Raw genomic sequence first — 19,915 nt, 5'->3', positions numbered from 1 at the left:
CACCACCCAGGGTGACAGGCATCAAAGTCGCTGCTAATGTGAATGCAGCGGTAATGAGCAGTAAACGTGCTGTTTTATCATTTCAATATTTGACTGACATCTCTTCCATCAGCCCTGAGCCTCAAACATTATCACCCCCTCGGCTGATGGAGCTGGAGATGGATTTGGAGATGGAGCAGCTGGAAGGGATGGAAGGAGATGGAGATGCTGTTTGGTCCTACCCGTCCTGTCCAGATGTGGAAGAGTGTCGCTTGGGTTTGCACACCTGCCATCCGTCTGCGACCTGCGTCAACACCCCAACCTCCTATGAGTGTCACTGTGAGAGGGGCTTCACAGGAGACGGAGTGCACCACTGCAACCAGACGTGAGACTTGAGATTTTTCCATAGTTTCATTAATCTAAAGTGGTTCATTTTACAGTTGATGCTGCAAACTCCATGTTCATTTCAGGTTTTGTAAGTTTAAACTTTAAGCACAATAACTTGTAGAAAACTCAATACTTGTGCATTGTTTGTGCTTCTTTCTCTCTGCACTCATATATGTGATCTTGTAGATAAAGTTTTTAAGCTAAATATAAGCCGTATAGCATCAATATTTTAGTCAATCTTTCAATGGATAGAGGGAAAGAAAACAAAAGTGGAAGAATTTCCTAAAGTGATAGCAGGCATTAATGTTAACTTCAATTTGCACACTGAAGTCCGAAATTTTCAATTTTGCTTTTTTTTTTTTAGTAGTCGTATGCAAAAAATTTATCACGTAAACAAACTGTGCACACAGAGTCCAGATGTGTATTTATAAATACTTTATGAAAAAACGCAAAACATTTTGGCGTCAGTTCAAGCAGTGATACTTTGTTCTCCTCTCTTCTCCAAGAGGAATAGTCTGCATATTGTGTTCATCCAATAGGCAAATTACCAGTTTGTAAACATTCAGGATGTGCGCGCATTGTGGCTGCAGAAAAAAAAGGCTAGCATTTACAGTGAGGGAATGATATCCGATGCAGTAGAGTTTGTTGTTGTATTACAGATAAATTATATTGATTACATATTATATAATATTTACATAATGCTTTCAGCGTATTATAACAGCTTGTCACCCAGTGATAAGTACTGTTATTCAGGAAAATTACATTAAAGTGAGCAGCGTTTGCCTGACAGATCCATTTGCAATAGCAACCTCCCAATGGATATTGGATAAGACGAAATGGCCAAGCATCCAGCATCAAATACACAACTATCTCATTGAAACTCCAACTGATTTAACAAGAGAGAAGTTAAAAGCCTAGAGGTCTTTGGATGCCTACAATTTTGTTCTGTGTGGTCATGTGCAAGAAATAATGTTCCATGATTATCAGATTCAAAACTTTGTAGTTCTAAAAAACCAAGGTTCTAACTAGCCAAAGACAAGGAAAAAAGACGGAGCTATACGAGGCCTGGGTAATCATCAACAAGCAAAACAACTGCATTCTGACAGCGAACTGCACCTGTATGGCAGTGTATGTGAACTTACATTTTGACATTTCATTCTAAGCATTCATTGTCCGCAAATTAATTCACCATATTTAGCTGTTTTTGCTGAAATCATTGCTGCAGTCAAAAACGAGTAATGTGTCTGATTCAGCATAGCATGAACTAACCTCATATGAAATGAAAACTGCAGAGTTGAGGATTTTTAATTTGGTCTTCGCTCCATTCAGCTCTTCTGACATCAAAAACAGTGTGGTGTACGGTAAAATTCTATTTTTAAACTTTCGATTCAAGCATTCTACTGCACAACACGACATGTTTGTTATTTGTCTTTTGTAGCCAGTATTAGCAGTTAAACCCGTGTGATTTAAGTTGGTAATTCCCCTATACTAGCCTACATAGAGAGGAAGGAGAGTTCAGCTCCTTATCAAAGATTTGCGCTGGATTATCCTGAAATGCAAAGTTTATTTTAGGAAATCAGTGAATTTTTGATACATTGCTTGTGATACTTCACATATTCACGTATGTAAACAAATCTTGAACAGAGACTAGTAACTAGACAGATGGTGGCCATGTTGATGTTTCGAAGCAATGGACCTAAGGCGGGCCATGCTTTTCTATTTTAATGTCTATGAGTAGCAACGTCAAATGTGTGGACACACACACACTAAAAAGCAGCAAGAGCAGATGTGCGCCTGTTACTGAATCCAGTCACTGGTTCTCAGCTGTCCGTCACATTCTGTCTTTATTTTATGCACTGTTTGTCATAAAGGTATCTGTGGCTCAAATGTATTTAGCTTTTCGCTTTTATAGTGGCTCTGAACTGTCAAAACACCTCTCAAAGCACTGTTTGGATGCGAAAAGTGGAAAAAATCAAGCCCAGTTCAATTTTTTTTAATGATGGACAAAATTTTTGGAGGCAGTGTGTCAATGTGATCCACACAACGTGAGATTGAATAATTTTTTTAATGTGCGAAAAATTCTTTTTACAGTTTTATTTCTAGGTGCTGTTGTTTGTAATTGGCTTATTTGTTTAGTACTGATTTTTCAACTTGTCTTCAGTTATGTCTTTTAAAAGACTGGCAAATGGTTTAATTTTTAGCTTTATAATTTGGATTAGGAATGGTAAAATTTACTACAATGCTGCATGGCATGATCTATTTACAATGTTACATGGTTTAAAACAACAAAAACCAGAAAAACTTTTAAAAATTAAAAATTAAGCTTTGCCTGAGGTTTTAATTCTGGCAATTGAAGAAACAAAGGCATGCACAAATAGTTATGGCAGTGTTATTGATTTTTTTTTGGGGGGGGTATCGTATTAAAGTTATAAATTCTAGTAACTTGAAGTAACACTACTTCCTTGTGATCTATGTTAATCTATCTAACTATCTCTCTTTCTTTCTCACGCTCTCGCTTTGTCTCAGATGTTATAATGAGTGCCGTCAGGGCCGGTGCAGTGGGAGTCCTCTGTTTGAGTGCGAGTGTTCTTTGGGTTGGACTTCAGACCCAGCCACTCTGGTTCTGAGTGGAGTGGAGTGTGACGTGGATTGCGGCTGTAACTTTCACAGCACATGTATTACAGCACCAGGGATCTGTGACCAGTGCCAAGGTAAAAATTCCTGTCAAAGGCCCTCATCTCCTTATATTCTTTTTTATTCTTCACTTAGGGGTAAAAGAAAGTAGCTCCTGCTGCAGTGCCATCTCATTCTGTGTCTGGTATGGGTGATATTAAATAAAATCATACATCTTTATTAAATAACTCAAACATTTTCTTGAACCTCCCTCCAACATTTTCTGGACCAGTGTTGCATTTCATTAGAAATATATAAACTAGTTTTTGTGACTTGGGAGACTTGTTTAAGTCAGAATTAACTTTCTAAAAAAAACATACAACAAGCAGTTTTATGTTTGTGATTTAAAATGTTTACCGTTTACCAAAAATGCATGTCAGCAGCAGCATATGTGATTGGTGTTAATATTGGCCAAAATTGCTTCCAGAAATCAGTGATTGGTCCCAAAAGTCTGGTCTTTTATTTTTAAACAGTGTATTTTATCCCTTTCAGGCTAGGATAGCAACTTCAGTTTTTACTTGAAATCAACTCCAGTTTGTTCATGTTCTTACTTAATTCTAAATTAGCCAAACATTTTTTACATTAATTTACATTAATTATATCAGATCCTTGATTTTAAACCTCCAATTCATCAGCTAGATTTACTATATTTTCTTTCATGTTTAGACTGGACAACAGGGCCTCACTGTGAGCACTGCAAGCCTGGTAGTTTTGGCTCTGCTTTGGCTCGGGGTGATGGCTGTGTTCCCTGTCAGTGCAATGGCCACGGTGACTCTCTACAAGGATTCTGCCATAACCAGACTGGCCAGTGCTACTGTACCCACCACACCCAAGGCCCACACTGTGAGTCCTGCCTGCCTGGATACTACGGAGACCCCAGGTGAGTCTGACAATTGTGTTGAGTTAGTGTTAAGGAGACTGTCTTCAAGTTTGAGGGAATCATTTTCATTTGTTCACGTCTGTGTTGTGGTGCATTGAAGAAACAATTAATTTTGACACCCCTATTATGTACTGTATCATGGGAAAGAAAAAAGAAATTAGATTTTTACAAATGAGTTATTACAGCTATTGTTTAAAAAATGTGTTATTGTAGCTATTGTTTAAAAATCTCTCCATATAACATCACTTGGGAAATATGTAAAAAAAGAATTAACAGTTCACAGGAACGATAATATTTTTGTCTTCAACTGTATTATATTTGTCATGTAAACACTATAAAAATTTGTTAATAAGGTATCATATGCCTGCTACCTAAGGCCTAATTGTAAAAAGCAGTACTTTGACTTATACAGTAGGTAACTCTGAATTCACATTATTTCCTCACAGGGACAACGGCACCTGTTTCAGTCAGTGTCAAGGCCGCTCTGTTCTGCTGTCCTCCTCTGTACCCCTGTCTCTCTCTTCCTCTCTGGGATGGCATGGTGCAGTGGGTGGCCATGGTGGAGTGGGTGGCCATGGTGGACTCTCTCATTGCCTGTGGGTCCTCTCTGTCTCTCAGGATTTGGCACCATGCATGCCAGGGCAGTCATGCCCACCCGTGGCCCTGACCTGGCACCCAGATTCACACACACATTGCACAGTGAGTAGATCATTCCACATCAGTAATCTGCCGAAAACATAATTTGTGGCTTTGTTAAATAAACATAATAGCAACATTGTAATCGTTTTTATTTTTCCTTACAGAACTCCTATGTTTATGTATTTGACGGCTTGCCACGATTCCTCAGCAATGGTGTTGTTCACTCCCATCACAACCTTATTGGAGCATTCTGCGGCACAACAAGAATGGAGCCAATCACTGTTGAGGCGACATCAGGTGCTTAACAAAACTACAAATCAAATATTTTTCTCTACAAATCACACATATTAAAGCAATACTAGAAACATCTGAATTATTAGATTTACTGTATATTTGAGATGATAAAATTTACTTTATCTTGATACCAAAACCCATTTTTCTGCAGTCATTACTCCTCATAACCCCTCAGAAATCAAAATCATGCTGATTTGATATAATCGGGAAACATTATTTCTAATTCTTATTTTTATTAAAGAGGCTCTGTTATGCATTAAAAATATCATATTTTGCTTTTGGGGGTGCATGCAAGGTCAAAAAACTATTTCAACGACTCCCATATGTTTTGTTCAGCGATTCATTTGTTCACAAATTCCTCCTTAGCATGATGCTAATCTGCGCCGATTGGTCCGATGACTCAGTCTATTGCAGTTGGTCGACTGCATTAAGCGTGAGACAGAGAGAAACGCCCACCACAGCTTATCAACATTGTTGTAGTCAGAGTGCAGAGTGTATGTGTGAGCCCAATACAGGAGTGCATTAAAGCAAAAACCCATAATAGGGGCTCTTTAATGTTGAAAACAGTAATGCAGTTTGATATTTTTGGTGAAAACTAACATATTTTTCTGTATTCTTTAAAGAATGTGAAGGTCTTTACTCTCATTTTGATATCTTTAATTAAAAAATCTAATTATTTTAGTCATTATTTTAATAGTTTTCAATTACTTTAAAATAATTGGTATTGACCCCAAAAAACTTGGAAAAATAGTAAAGTTTTGTGTTGCAATTACGATTGACGTCATTTCCTCTTCTCTAGGGGTGGTGTCTGTGTATTTTGAGGCAAACGTCACCTCGGGACGTGCTCAGGGTTTTAACGCCTCATTCTGGGTGAAGCGATGTGGAAATGGTAGCACTGATGAGGGAACAGTCATCTCAGCCGAGTGCCAGGCAGGAGCTCAGTGTATAAACGGCCTCTGTGAGTGTCCCCATGGTTTAGGTGGTCCACAGTGTGACCGTCCAGTCTGCCCTGGGAGTTGTGGGGCAGAGGAAGGACGAGGCACCTGCAACATGGTGAGTAACATTGCTCAAGAGCATAAGAAGCCAACAGAAATGCATTCTAGACATATCCCACTGTTCTTATCTTTGATGTTTGCATATACTTTTACAGAACCTTGGCCTGTGCGTGTGCACTGAAGGCTGGGCTGGATCAGACTGTTCTTCCATTTCAGACACGGACAGCCTCGTTTGGGAAACGCTGCTTGACACTCAACTCTCTGTGGTGAGATTTAACCCTTTCATTCAAGATGAAAAATAGACTGTTCTCACAAACAAGTCTCGAGTTTTGATCTGTTTATTTTTTCCGACAGAATAAGGCACACAGGTTCCTCCGGAGGATGGGTCACTCCCTTATGTCCAGCCCACAGGGCACACTTTGGATGTATGGAGGGCTCTCACTCTCAGAGGGCATTTTGGGAAATGTTTACAGGTACAGTCTTGTGGACTTTTATTCATTTGAACAGCAATAATTTTAAACAAATCCCCCCTACACCTCCCCCCCCCTTTTTATATTTTATTTATTTATTTATTTATTTATTTTTGGAAATAGGCTCAATTTACATGTGCCATTGGAGTAAAACAGTTCGGTTAACCTTTTTGAATTCATTCAGCCGATCTCTGGGTCTCGCCGGCATACTATTTGCCTAGCTTAGCATAAATCATTAAATCCGATTAGACTATTAGCATCTTGCTCAAAAATGACCAAAGAGGTTTAATAATTTTGCTATTTCTTTTTGGTTTAATTTGTTTTAGTTACATTGTGTACTAAAACCAAGAGAAATCGAAAAGTTGCTATTTTCTAGGCCAATATTGCTAGGAACTATACTCTCATTCTGCTGTAATAATAAAGGAAAATTGCGTCCGTACCATGGCTGCAGCAGGATCAATGATATTACGCAGCTCAATCAGCACATGCTTCATGCACAAGAAGATGGTCATGATGGAAATGATCAAGCCAGGGATTATTTTCAGGCACTGTGTTATATCATGGTCTAATCAGATTCAATGATGTACCTTTCTAAATTGTTCATCATTTGCACTAGTCCCATATGCGATCGATGTAAGCAGGCTCCTGCTTCTCTGCTGCACATGTTCTGGATAAGTATTTTTGAGACCTTCTTTGAAGCATTTGGGGTGGTCGTAGAGCCATCACCATTTCTCGCGTTGTTTGGGCTGGCCTCTGAGAGAATTAAAATCTCTTCTGGCTAGAAGACTGATATTGTTTAAATGCAAAACCCTATTCCACCGACACATAATCACTGTATAAGAGAAGTGATGTCTCATCTTAAGTTGGAGAAAATAAGGCATACTATCTAAGTGACCGTTGAAAGATTTTATAAGGTCTGGCCACCTTTTTTAACTCTTGTGATGGAAATGGACACACACGATTTGACACTATGAAGGGAAAAAAGGAGCTCGTGTCATGTTTTCATCTTTTTATTTTCTCTTTGGACATTTGATTATATATTTTTCCTAGATCTGTTTTTTTTTCTGGGAAAGGGGTGTTTTGTGTTAGTTTTTTTGTTTGCTCTGTATAACGTGAAAAACAAATAAAAAAAACCTTGAACACATTCAGTGGTCTATGCTAAACTAAGCTGAAAGTGCTCCCACTGGATCCAGAGATTGGCTGAATAGTTAAACTCCACTCCCCAAGAGTTAAGCAGTTGAGTGTTCCATTAAACACATTTTAATATATTGGTACAGGTATTCTGTGGCTGATCGTCGCTGGACTGAAGTGTTGACCAGTTCAGTGGAGGAAAGTTCAATGCCTCTGCCCCGATACCACCATGCATCTGCTTTGGTTTATTATCAATTCCCGATTTCTGGCTCTCACTCAGCCACTCGCAATTTGATGTTTGTGGTTGGTGGGGTCACAAAGGAGGGTGTTGCGAATGACACTTGGTGTTTGAACCTCGACAGTCAGGAGTGGAAGCAGTATAAGGTATTGGATATATAATATTCCCAGAGTGCTCCTGTGCTGCTCTTAACAGTGTTTAGAGTTTAAACTTCCTTGTGTGTTTAGAGCTCAGTGCTGCCCCCTGTAGCCGGACACACTCTGACTGTTCGAAAAGGATCATCTGTGCTGCTGATTGGAGGTTATTCTCCAGAGAATGGCTTTAACCATCATTTGCTGGAGTTCAGCCCACAATCTGGAAATTGGACTATAGCCTTGCACACTGGCACACCCCCTACAGGTAGAGATAGAACACTGCACTTTTCTGAACCTGGGACTAGCACTATTTATTGACATACAAATAATCGAACTTGAATTAATTAACCTGTTTTGCTTTGTAAGTGTTGTACTTTATGTACTTTTGTGATAAATTCATGTATTTATCCACGAGATTTACAGTAAAATGAGTTTATATAGGAGTATACACTAGGGATGCTCTGATTGATCGGCCAGAGAGTGGTATCGGCCGATAATCACATTTCACGACTCGATCTGTACTCGCTGATCTGGCTGATCTTATGAACTGCATGATTGCAGGTGTTTGTTTATAAATAGAGGAAGAGGCATGTGCACACCTGTATTTTAGACATCAGTAGTGCTACAACATGTAAGGAGGGGGTATAAGTGAATGTATAGATGCAGATGTGGTTTGACATCAGTTTAGAGTGTTTATTGGCATGACTCGTGCGATGGTCTTTTTGTTGCAACCGTTTATATCCAGTTTTTGAGCTTTTGTAGCATGAATGTTTGAATATTTAATAATATAATTTTTGTAATATACTTATAACAATAAACATTAGTTTATAGGGATTCCCATTTCCTCTTAGTAAAGAAGCAATATATTTAAGGTGTGCATTTTAAGTTATGCATCAAATATGCACTCCAAACTTTCCTTCTGTGAGACGTGTTGAATTCTTCTTCCATCATTTGCAATGTTTCTAAATTGCATTGTTAATAATTTTTCTTACCAATTTTTTTTTTGTCAGTTTTATCTATTTTTTTTTCTGTAAAGCTCCAGACCATGACATTTCCTTACTATATGGTTATAAGAGACACGTTTAAGAAATTATATGCAACACCCGTTGTTTATTCTGTTGGTTAAGGCAAGATCTTATCAGACGTGGAGGGAAAATGTGCTTTATGCGTTACAAAGCTTGAAGCATTAGGATCGGTACTCAGTATCGGTCATTTACAATGACAAGGAATGGGTCCTCGTTATTGGAGCATCCCTAGTATACACACTACAGTTCAATGATTTAAAAAAAAAAAAAAAGATTTGATATAGAAATGAGTCAAAGACATGTTAAATTGATTAAAATTGGCATTAAATTTATCAAAATTGGCAATCCAGAAACTTTTCATTTGACAACACCTATAAAACAATTTTATTATATAACTCAAGATTAGTGTTTGACAGTTTTAAATCTAATATAATCATTTGATCATAGTAGTGTAGCTTATAAAAGATTTCATAACTGGTTCAAATGTTTCAGATTTCTCTAGTGAGTCAATTTAAACTAAAACTCATTTCTTTTTAAAAATTCTGTCAATCTGAATATAATAATATGTAAAAAACTAACAATTTCTACCTTTAAAGGCATAGCCCATCTCAAAATGAAAACTCTGTCATGATGTCATCATTTGGTTACCCTCAGGTTGATCCAATTCAGTATGATTTTTTAGTTTGGAAGAATGTCAGAAACCAATTTACTGAGTAATTACCAGTAAGCTAATTAACCAACTATTTACTCCTATAGAATTTATTTTTACAGCTATGGCAGGAAATGGGTGGTGAGTTTTGTTTGGTTACTGATATTCTTCAAAATATCTTCCAATCTTGCATAACTTTCATGTTTCTGCTGAAAGGGACAACCTGAGGGTGAGTTAACGATGAGCGAATTTAAATTAAGGGGAAAAACTATCCCTGTAATTCTTCAATTTGTTCATCTTTATCAAGCAAAATGTGTTTTCATTAAGTAATTATTAAATTGACTCAAAAGTGCTTTACACTTCTGGTTTAATTTATCTTCTTACCTTCACCATTTCAGGTCTTTATGGCCACTCAGCTGTGTATCATGAACAAACTGATGCTGTGTACGTTTTTGGTGGTTACCGTTTCCATGTTGAAGCTGTAGAACCTTCTGGAGAACTTTACAGTCTTTATTACCCCAATCTTACTTGGTCCTTACTGGTGCCTTCACAAGGAAACAAGGTAACAAAAATCAAATCAAATGGGGGTCAGAGTGTTTGACGGGTAGATGACACTAATCTTCTCTTTCTCTACAGCCTCTCTCTCGTTTCTTTCATGCAGCAGCTTTAGTGAAGGACACAATGGTAATTGTAGGAGGCAGGACAGGAGAAGAGGATTACAGCAATACAGTTTCTCTCTATCAGATCAACTGTAACACATGGATACAGCCAGGTAACTGCACAAAGTATATTTTTTTAATATACAGTCTATTGTAAAACCTTTACTTTATACTTATAGCATGTGTGAGTAAAACGTAAACAGGTCTTTGACACCAGAGCATTATAATATTTATTGATGTCCCTCTCTTACTCAGTCTCTCTCCAAAAGTCATAAGCACTAAAAATAATTCTGACTTCAACTGTATATATAATAACTTAATAGAAGTGAAATAATTTCCTAATATTTTGTAAAATATTTTTACAACATAAGTACTATAGATTCTTTATACAAAAAAAAAACTATATAAAACATTTTAGGATGGGAGTACCTCGCTTGAGAATGATGATAGTTAGGTTTGAAAACTTCTGCCTTTGCTTTGGCTTAAAAACAAATATTTTAAATCTTAAAGTTATACTTCAGGCTTGCCCTGTATCTGCATGTAGAATATTAGTTATGCACTTGCTAACACACACAGCAGCATAGTTAAGGTTTTGCTCCTTTCAAGGATCATTTGTTTTTCACTTCTCTAGTGTCCTCGGTGGGAGAACCTGTAAACCGCTCTGTTTCTTTGGCCATGACTGTTTGGGGTGATCGTCTGTTCCTGTCTGGAGGTTTCAATGGCGTGACACTTGGGCGGTTTTTGACCCTTTCTTTGCCCAGTGACCCCTGCATACTGCTGCCCACCCCTGAGGCCTGTAACAGCAGCACCGGCAGCTGTGTTTGGTGCAGAGGCACCTGTGCTTCATCAGACGCCGCAGAAAGGTATTAGAGGAACTACATTTACATTTAGTCTTTTAGCAAATGCTTTTGTCCAAAGCAAAATACAAATGAGGAAAGCATCAAGTGACTTTTCATAAAAAGGCAGTAGTCATAAAAAGTTCCACTTTTACAAAAGTTTTTAAAAAGTTTATTGTTTAGAAAAATTAAAGCTCAAGGAAAAAGGAAAAGGGTGAGACTTTTTTTAAAGATGTAGTCAAGTACTCACATAAAAGATGAGTTTTTAGTTGGAAGATTGATCCACCAAGAAGGAAAGGAAAGGATTCTGCAAAATGATTTAGAGCCTCCCTTTGATGGTACCACAAGGTGGTACTCACCGACCAAAAGCTTCTAGAGTGGGTGTAGACTTGAAGAAGCAAATAGAGGTACAAAGGTGCAGAGCCCTTGGCTTTTCTGTGAGCCAGCATCAATTTAGGATGTAGGTGATGATTAAGCAGTAGGTGATGATCTTTCATACATGCCGAGATGCCTTGCAGGCAGTGTGAGATCCGTACTTACAGCTACAGTTGCATCATCTGGTTGAAATACCAGAATAGAGTGGTGCATTATCGGCATAAGAGTGATAAGAAAAACTCTTTGATTGGATGGTGAGTCTCAGCATTGGGGTGTAAAATGAGAAGAGAAAGGGTCCAGAAACTGATCCCAGAGGAACTCCCATTCCCAGCTGGTGTGCTCTGGACTCCTCTCCCCTTTTGATTATGCATATAGATAATGGAGTGAACTAGTAACATCTTACTAGAAACAGTTAGAAGGAGGCCCCTCTAGGCACAACAAATTTTCTCCTAATTTTGTTTGTTTATTATTATTATTCAGATTGGGTTGTACTCTTGGTCTGTCTACCTGTTCTCCTACTCCTCGTTCACCTGATCAGTGCCGCAGACTCAAAACCTGCAGCGAGTGTTTGGCCCGTCATCCTAAAACATTTTCCAGCCCTGTGCAGGTAAGCTTAGCACTCTAAAAAAAATTCAAGCCTGAGCTATCTAGTAAATTTACTGCATCTCTGCAAGAGGTAGACATTAAATTAGCTCAATACATTTGTACACCATTTAAATATTTATTTGTTTTCATTAACATTTGATACAATTGACAAAAAATTTATCGAAATACCTGGTGTACATGTCACCAAACATCTGAACGTGCCACGCTTTCAAACATCTTTTTCTTTTTTCTGCAATTTTCTCTTTCAGTCTGCTCTGCAATGTAAGTGGTGCACAAACTGTCCTGAGGGAGCATGTATCAGCAGTTCCGTAAGCTGTACATCAGAGCATGACTGCAGGATAAACCAGAGAGAGATCTTCCTGTCCAGCAACTGCACAGAGACCAGCTGTGAGGCGTCCGACTGCCCCAAATGCACAGCTTCCGGGAAATGCATGTGGACACGCCAGTTCAAACGCACAGGTGAGAGTGGACGAAGCATTCAAGGGATATGTGTATAATTATTCAGTGAGCAGTAAGTGGTTTTTCTGTTTGTTTTTACTGTTTGATTAACATTATAGACAGAGATCCATCAGGTTTATTAGACTGCTGCTTTTTAAGACCTAAAGAATATAGTGATGCACGTGCAATTTCTTTCTCAATTGTTAACAATCACTTAAGACAACTGAATGTGCTTATCTTTACCAAGATGGGCATTTTCAACATTATAAATCAGGGTATATATTGACAGATTTAAAATATATATATATATATATATATATATATATATATATATATATATATATATATATATATATATATATATATATATATATATATATATATATTTACCCTGAATTTTTCAAATCTGAATGAAAATAAATGGGCTGGGATGTTTTAAATGTTCTTTAAAAAAAAAAAAAGCTGCAAAACAGCTTGTAGACCACATTTTGACTCTAGATTTTACTACCAGGTGAGACCAGACGCATCCTGAGTGTGAACCCAACATACGACTGGACGTGTTTCAGCTACGCGTTGCTTAATGTGTCTCCTATGCAAGTGGAGTCCTCTCCACCAATGCCTTGCCCAGAACCCTGTCATGAAATCAAAACCTGCAGTCAGTGTTTAAGCTCCCGTGGCTCTGATGGAGGCTGGCAGCGTTGTGTATGGAGCATGGCATTGCAGCAGGTAACGTTTGACTAAACTTTGTTCCAACTTGCTGACTTTAAACCAGATTAGCCAATAACCCGAATACATGTTCTCTGTGTTCTCCAGTGCATGAGTCCCTCATTTGTTCCATTGCGCTGTGAGGCGGGTCAGTGTGGCCGTTTGCTCTCGGATGAAGATTCCTGCTCTCCTCAGTGCTTTCAGCTCACTCAGTGCTCACAGTGCATTTCCAGGCCACAGTGTGGCTGGTGTGCTGGCCGTGGTGGTAATGGTTCAGGCCGCTGTCTGCAGGGAGGACTCAATGGTACGTGTTTTACATTACAGTAATGGAAGGTATATTGGAAGGTATATCAGAAATACATTTGAATTTGCAGAAATAGCCACTGTCTCAGCAGGGTGTTTTCACACCTCTAGTTTGAAAAAAAGATTGAAAAGTCCAGCTTTGTTTAGGTGAGAGTGTCGAGTAGCGAAAGAGGGAAGGGTTTGCTTGAAAAGAGGAGTTTCATTAAGTGCACTACATCTGATTTTTACAGCGGCAACGCAGACACAGGGGAGATGAACAGTGATTCAGAGAGCAGCATTTACAGCCCATAATATTGTAGTGATATTACTGTAAACTTAATAAATCATTAATTTTAAACTAATGTATGTCTTTAAAAACTGAGAGTTTTGCTGATGATACGAACTAACTTTGCCATCTGATTGAACATAAACAAAGAACATTGAACACACACTTACCAAATTCGTAGAGACAGGATAATCAGCATGACCTGGAACCCCATCTTTTTAAAAAGAAGACTAGTGGCAAATCCAGATTTAACTGTTCTCATGTAAAAATAATGTTTCGTACAAACATATTTTTGTCATGAGCTGTGCTCTCATTGCGAGGATATGAAAACAAAACCTTCGTTGCAGCACATTTATAAACAACACTGATGACCCATGTCTCCAAACAATTCTTCCACTTCTACTTGTTTGAATTGCGGTTGGCAACACAACGTAGCATCTCTCTAAACCCTGTAACAGGTAAAAGAAGTCTTTGAAGCTATATCATGCATAATAATAAAGTTGTAACTCATTCACAATAGAGTGCGCTGATTGGTTCGAAGCAAGTCTTTCTCATCAATTAATGTACAGATGTGCTGAAAACTCAATGACGTCACTTTGTACCGGCCGGTACAGACAGCCAATCTCCACGCTGGAATTTACACAATGATCTCATTGCCGTGACGTTGCTTCAAAAATTTTTTTTTTAATCAGAAGAACGAATTTACTCGAAACAATGCAAAAATAACCAATTTTCACTTTTTAGTGAAAAATATGTGTCCTAATGGTGTTTTTAATAACGTGGGACACATATATGACTGTCAACATCTTAAAAACTGGGTTTCGGTGTTTCTTGACCCTTTAACAACCTTCTTACACAAAGCAGGTCTGAGCAATTAAACCAGTTGGGTGGAAATTGATTTAAGAACAAATATCATTTATAAACTAAATTAATTAGTTTTTACTTGTATGCTTGTTCTCACTGCAGCAACTGTGAAAGATTTCAGTTCTAGGAATGCCATTTGGGGGAAATAAATTAGCTCCTTCATTAGAACAGGGTTGAATCCAGCACAATAGGAGCTACAGTGGTGTAAGTGTAGCTTAATTGGGTGAATGCATGCCACATGAAACGCTGCCACAGTATTAATAAATGTTACAAAATGATGTGATATGTAATGCTACAAGTTGTCATTTTGTCTTTCTTTTTGTTGTTTCACTCGCATGGCTTGTGCGTTTATGTTCCATCTTCATCTGAGACGTTGAAAGATTTTTTAAATGTGAATACTTTTCAAATTTTAAAATTAAAAATAGAGCTTAGAATTTTTTTTTGATTTTCATTTGATGTATTATTGCTTGTTGTTGCTGTATTTAATTGTCATAAACCTAAATGTTATAGAAAAGTCTTATTTCTAAACCGTTTGTAAATGTTATTGAAATAGCCACTTGATGCAGATATGGCAATAAACACTAAACTCTCTCTCCCCCCTTTTCATTTCAACATGCTGCAAATAATGAAAACCTCTCCCTCCTGTTGTTATTTTTAGTATTTGAGCATGTTGTCATCTTGTTTACGCCATTTCAGAATTTCAAGTTCAGTATAATGGGGAGGAAATGTAGTTCTTGGGCAAGAGGTCCTGATGGCTAGTTCATTTTAACTACCTTGTGTGAAATCCCCTTACTATTTACACCCAATATATCTAACCAGGCTAAATAAAAACTGTTAAAGCGCATCCATTTCACACTAATCTGACTTCTTCTATCTATTAAAGTGAATTGTCTTCTTACTCCGCAGGTGTGAGTGAGGCTTTGTGCCCCCAGTGGAACAGCAGCTGGTCTTTCCTGCACTGCCCAGAAGAGGACGAGTGTTCCAATGGACACCACCACTGCAATGTCACTCAAGACTGTCATGATCTGCCTGAAGGTTACCACTGCACTTGCAGACAGGGCTACGTGCTCAGCAGGTACTGATTATACTGCTTAAAATTTCAAACCAAACCTTTCTTTAGATGAATAGTTCATATATATATTTTCCTGTTTCTTCTTGTTTGTCAGTGTTTCGGGTCAGTGTGAGCCAGTCTGCGCTCAGGGCTGTGTTAATGGGACCTGTATATCTCCAGGAATCTGTCAGTGCCACTTTGGGTTTGTTGGGGAGAACTGCTCCTCTCAGTGTCGATGTAACAAACACAGTAACTGTAAAAGCATCTCTCAGCTGGACACCTGTCTAGAGTGCAAGAATAACACTAAGGTACTAAGAACTAGCATTGTATGTGGTTTTATTTTTTCGTATTAATATGTAGTAATAAAATATGCAAATTACCCTTTACTATTAAAATGCTTGAGGATTGGTAGGTTTTTAATGCATATAGCCATGTCTTAATGTGATAAAAACATGTGTTTTTACTGTAATTTTGATTCATTTAATGTGCTCTTGCTAAATATAAGTAGTTATGGTGGCTTGAGAAAGACAACATACTGTTATACTACATAAACTTATGTATTGTTCCATCTTCTAATCCTCTAATTTCTATATGCAACTCCTCCTAGACCATTCGTACTACAACCACCAAATTAACATCAAACCTCCAAACTGGTCTCGAGTTGCTATATCATTTCCAACTGATCCGACTTATCATTTTCTAAAAACTGACCCGAAAAATTTGGAAAAGTCTAATTGACTTAACATTGGATCATTTAACATATAACTTTCCACCAGACTGTCATGGAGACATAAGGTTACACTCATTTAACTCAGACTACCAATCTGCCAATCACTGATGACCTTTCAACTTACTAGCCAGACCCTAGCAACCACATACGGCACCTTAGCAACTGTCCTATAGACTTACATTGCAAAAAAAACTGCCCCATTGACTTACATGGGACTTACTAAAAACATACAAATTCAAATTAAAAATATATCAACAAGCATACTAACAACATACTAGCAGCATGCAAATTCATACTAAGTTTATGCTAACAACATGCTAGTTTATACTAGGAACATGCTAGCAACATGCTAATTCATACTAGAACCATGTTAACTTCATTCTAATTTATGCTAGAAACATGCTAATTCATACTAGAACAATTGTAATTTATGTTAGCAATTGCCTAGCAACCACTCAGACACCTTAGCAACCGCCTAGCAACACCTTAGTAACCACCTAGAACACCCTAGCAAACACCTTTCAACTCTTTAATAACCATTTAGAACACCCTAGCAATGCCTTAGCATCTGCCTAGTTACTACTCAGAACACCTTAGCAACCTCCTAGCAATGCTTTAGCAACCACTCAGAACACCATAGCAACCACCTAGCAGCACCTTTGCAACCACTCAGAAGACCCTAGCAACCACCTTGCAACATCTTGGCAACCGTCTAGCAACCACTCAGAACACCCTAGCAACCACTTAGCTATGACCTAGAACACCTTAGCAATCACCTAGCAACACCCTAGCAACCAACTAGCAACACCTTAGCAACCACTCAGAACAACCTAGAAACCACTAAGCAACACCTTAGAACCACTCAGAACCCCCTATCAACTGCCTAGCAAGAAACATGCCAGTCCATACTAGAAACATGCTAACAGACATGTAGTTATCTATCTATGATAGCTCTTTCAAACTTCTTAAACTACTTCAATTATTTAAACTTTGAAACTACTTCAAACTTTCAGACTAGGCTTTCTCAAGCCACCATAAAGTTGGTCTACAAACTTTACTTCTAGTATATTTGATTGTGTTAAATTAAAATGCATTATTGTTAAGTAACATGCACATCTTATGTCTGTTTCTTCATTAGGGTCAACACTGTGATAAGTGTAAGCCATTGTTTGTGGGCTCAGCAATGGGAGGTGGGATGTGTCGCCCCTGTCGTGAGTTTTGCAGAGGAAACAGTGACATATGTCTATCCAAGGATGAGCATAACAAGGCAATGGAGAATCCTAAAGATTACCCATTAGACCGTGAGAGTGTAAGCAGTGTTTACTGGATATCTTCTAGCTGTTGAATAGTTCTAGTTGTAGGGAAAGGGTCTTAAGTATTTGTATGTTTTTGCTTTTCAGATTGAACAATGGGCAACAGAGGGCCCTACTGAAGACCATGCTGTGTGTGTGAGCTGTCAGAACAACAGCGTGGGAGATAAGTGTGAGAGCTGCCTCAGCGGCTACTTCCTGCTGCAAGGGAAGTGTGAGAAGTAAGTCCTTAAGAAAATTACCTTTGAGTCCAATCTCTTACACTAATTATAATTATAATTTTGCAAGATAATGTTTACAGAGAATCAATGAATTTGCAGTTTACTGTTTTTTATAAAACTGTAGGAAGCTTTTTTCACAAGTAACTTAGAGCTAAGTCACAGAAAAGTTGAAATATCGGTTATATCATGCCACTTTTGTCATTTAAAAAAAAATATCCAAAATGATAAGCACTCCACTTAATTGCAATTTAGTGTGCATTCTTTTAACTCAGCAAGGTCACAGCCTGATGTTTCAGACTTCTATTAGCAACACAGTTTGCCATAAAAATGTAAATGCAGGGCGGAGTTGACAAAACTTGAACATGGCAAAATGCAAAACAACTTTGCACAAAGTTTATACAGTCTCTTACATTTGCTAGCACAAGATTGGAAGTCAGTGGAATATAACTGCAGTACAGTACGGTTTGCATATATTTCTGTTTCTGCTATCAAAAGTACCAAAATAAGAAACCATACAAAACACTTTTGTATGGGTAGCTAGCACAACAGCACAGTAACAAAAGCGTGGTACTGAAAGCTATTGGTTTCTGAAGAATCATCGCTTGAACGTGCCACAGGAACAGCAACACAGAATGTGCCATATTTAAATGCACAGTAAGTACACAAAGACAGCAGTAGGAATGAACTATGATCAAACAAAGCTTGTCTTCTTGTGACAAACTGCCACATGCCAAGAAGCAAGAACAGGATTGGATCTATGTGCTCCATTGTTGTTTAATGGGCTGTTCACATGAATGTCTAAACTAAGCATGAGCCAGTATAAGATTGTGATAAAAATATTACGGTTTCATGGAATTACTGTATTGTGATTACTGCTCTAAAATAATATTTTTTTTAAATGTCTGGGTAAAAAACAACTTTTTCCCCACATTGAACATGGTATATTTCATTTTAAGAAACATATTTTGGAACGGAATCTTTTGATGTGGATGGTCCTTTTCTGCTGGAGATACTGTTGCCCTAAAAAACTAAATAAAATAGTTGCAAAAAACACATTAAAAAAACGGTTCATATACCGTAGGAACGGTATAACAGAAAATTCTTGCAGTTTTAAAACCTTGACTTTTCCAAACTGCAGTAAACCTTGAAACCGGTTATCATCCCATGCCTAACCTAAACATGTGAAAACAATGAGGGGCACATGTCCCTTTTTTTCTTTATTTGCTTGTGATTGCCACTCATCTATATTTGAAATAATGAACCTTAGTGCACAAAAGAGGCAATTAGCTCGTATGGCTCTCTCCTTTGAGACAGAAAGACATTGATCGCAACTTTCACTGTGCACCATGCCATCCAAGTAAGGATATTGTTGGCTGTAGAGAAACAAGCCTGATTAGGCTGCCCCATACTGACTTGTACTGTTCCGTTTTGCGACTGTACCGCTCAGTGGAAACGAAAGCGTAGATGACCACCATCTCAGAGTTTAATGGCACTTGCACAAAATATACACTTCTGATCTAGGTCATTAGTTTCTGAAGTGGGGTCGGGATCCTTCGGGGGTCCGCGGGACAATGAGCGGGCATCGCTTTGCGAGTTCCAAAACTCTTGATTCATTTTATTAAACTATTAGAATTACCATATTTGATCCATAACCTATTGGAGAACAAAAAAGTACTTAATATTAACATTGTCAACATGTTGATTATTATTATGTTTTTTTGCGACCCCTGGGGTTGATTACATTATATTAAAGACACAGCGATAGCGTCAGATGCAGCAGATTGGTTTGGGGGTCGCGGGTCACTGGCATTGCTATTTAGGGAGTTGCGGACTGAAAAGTTTGGGAACCCCTGATCTAGATCTTTTCTCAGTCTTTTCTCGTACTTTCTTGTAGATGTCAGTGCAACGGGCATGCAGACACCTGTAATGAACATGATGGCACTGGCTGTCCCTGCCAAAACAACACTGAAACCTCATCCTGTCTGAGCAGCCCACAGAATGACCGAAAGGAGTGTTACAGACAACAGGTAATTGGCAACCAATTACATTGCACTACGT

The 19,915-nt window shown here is 38.1% G+C and overlaps 1 protein-coding gene across 1 annotated transcript in view; it reads left to right on the top strand.

Moving 5' to 3' along the window:
- Positions 1–19,915, top strand: part of megf8 (multiple EGF-like-domains 8) — a 62,797-nt gene that overhangs the window by 38,869 nt on the left and 4,013 nt on the right. The window contains exons 22-43 of the mRNA XM_087287076.1: positions 113–364; positions 2,893–3,077; positions 3,706–3,919; positions 4,366–4,618; positions 4,723–4,855; positions 5,652–5,905; positions 6,003–6,113; positions 6,202–6,320; positions 7,595–7,832; positions 7,914–8,085; positions 9,893–10,056; positions 10,131–10,266; positions 10,785–11,016; positions 11,845–11,971; positions 12,219–12,429; positions 12,920–13,134; positions 13,222–13,417; positions 15,452–15,620; positions 15,712–15,904; positions 17,465–17,635; positions 17,727–17,857; positions 19,752–19,884. Of these exons, the coding sequence (XP_087143202.1) occupies positions 113–364; positions 2,893–3,077; positions 3,706–3,919; positions 4,366–4,618; positions 4,723–4,855; positions 5,652–5,905; positions 6,003–6,113; positions 6,202–6,320; positions 7,595–7,832; positions 7,914–8,085; positions 9,893–10,056; positions 10,131–10,266; positions 10,785–11,016; positions 11,845–11,971; positions 12,219–12,429; positions 12,920–13,134; positions 13,222–13,417; positions 15,452–15,620; positions 15,712–15,904; positions 17,465–17,635; positions 17,727–17,857; positions 19,752–19,884 (4,009 nt within the window). The remainder of the gene's footprint in view (positions 1–112; positions 365–2,892; positions 3,078–3,705; positions 3,920–4,365; positions 4,619–4,722; positions 4,856–5,651; positions 5,906–6,002; positions 6,114–6,201; positions 6,321–7,594; positions 7,833–7,913; positions 8,086–9,892; positions 10,057–10,130; positions 10,267–10,784; positions 11,017–11,844; positions 11,972–12,218; positions 12,430–12,919; positions 13,135–13,221; positions 13,418–15,451; positions 15,621–15,711; positions 15,905–17,464; positions 17,636–17,726; positions 17,858–19,751; positions 19,885–19,915) is intronic.

Source organism: Danio rerio, chromosome 16 (genome assembly GCF_052040795.2).
Source record: "Danio rerio strain M-AB ecotype USA chromosome 16, GRCz13ab, whole genome shotgun sequence".
NCBI lineage: Eukaryota > Metazoa > Chordata > Actinopteri > Cypriniformes > Danionidae > Danio > Danio rerio.
Note: the sequence above shows the minus strand (reverse complement) of the source record. Positions and strands in the feature narration are given on the sequence as shown.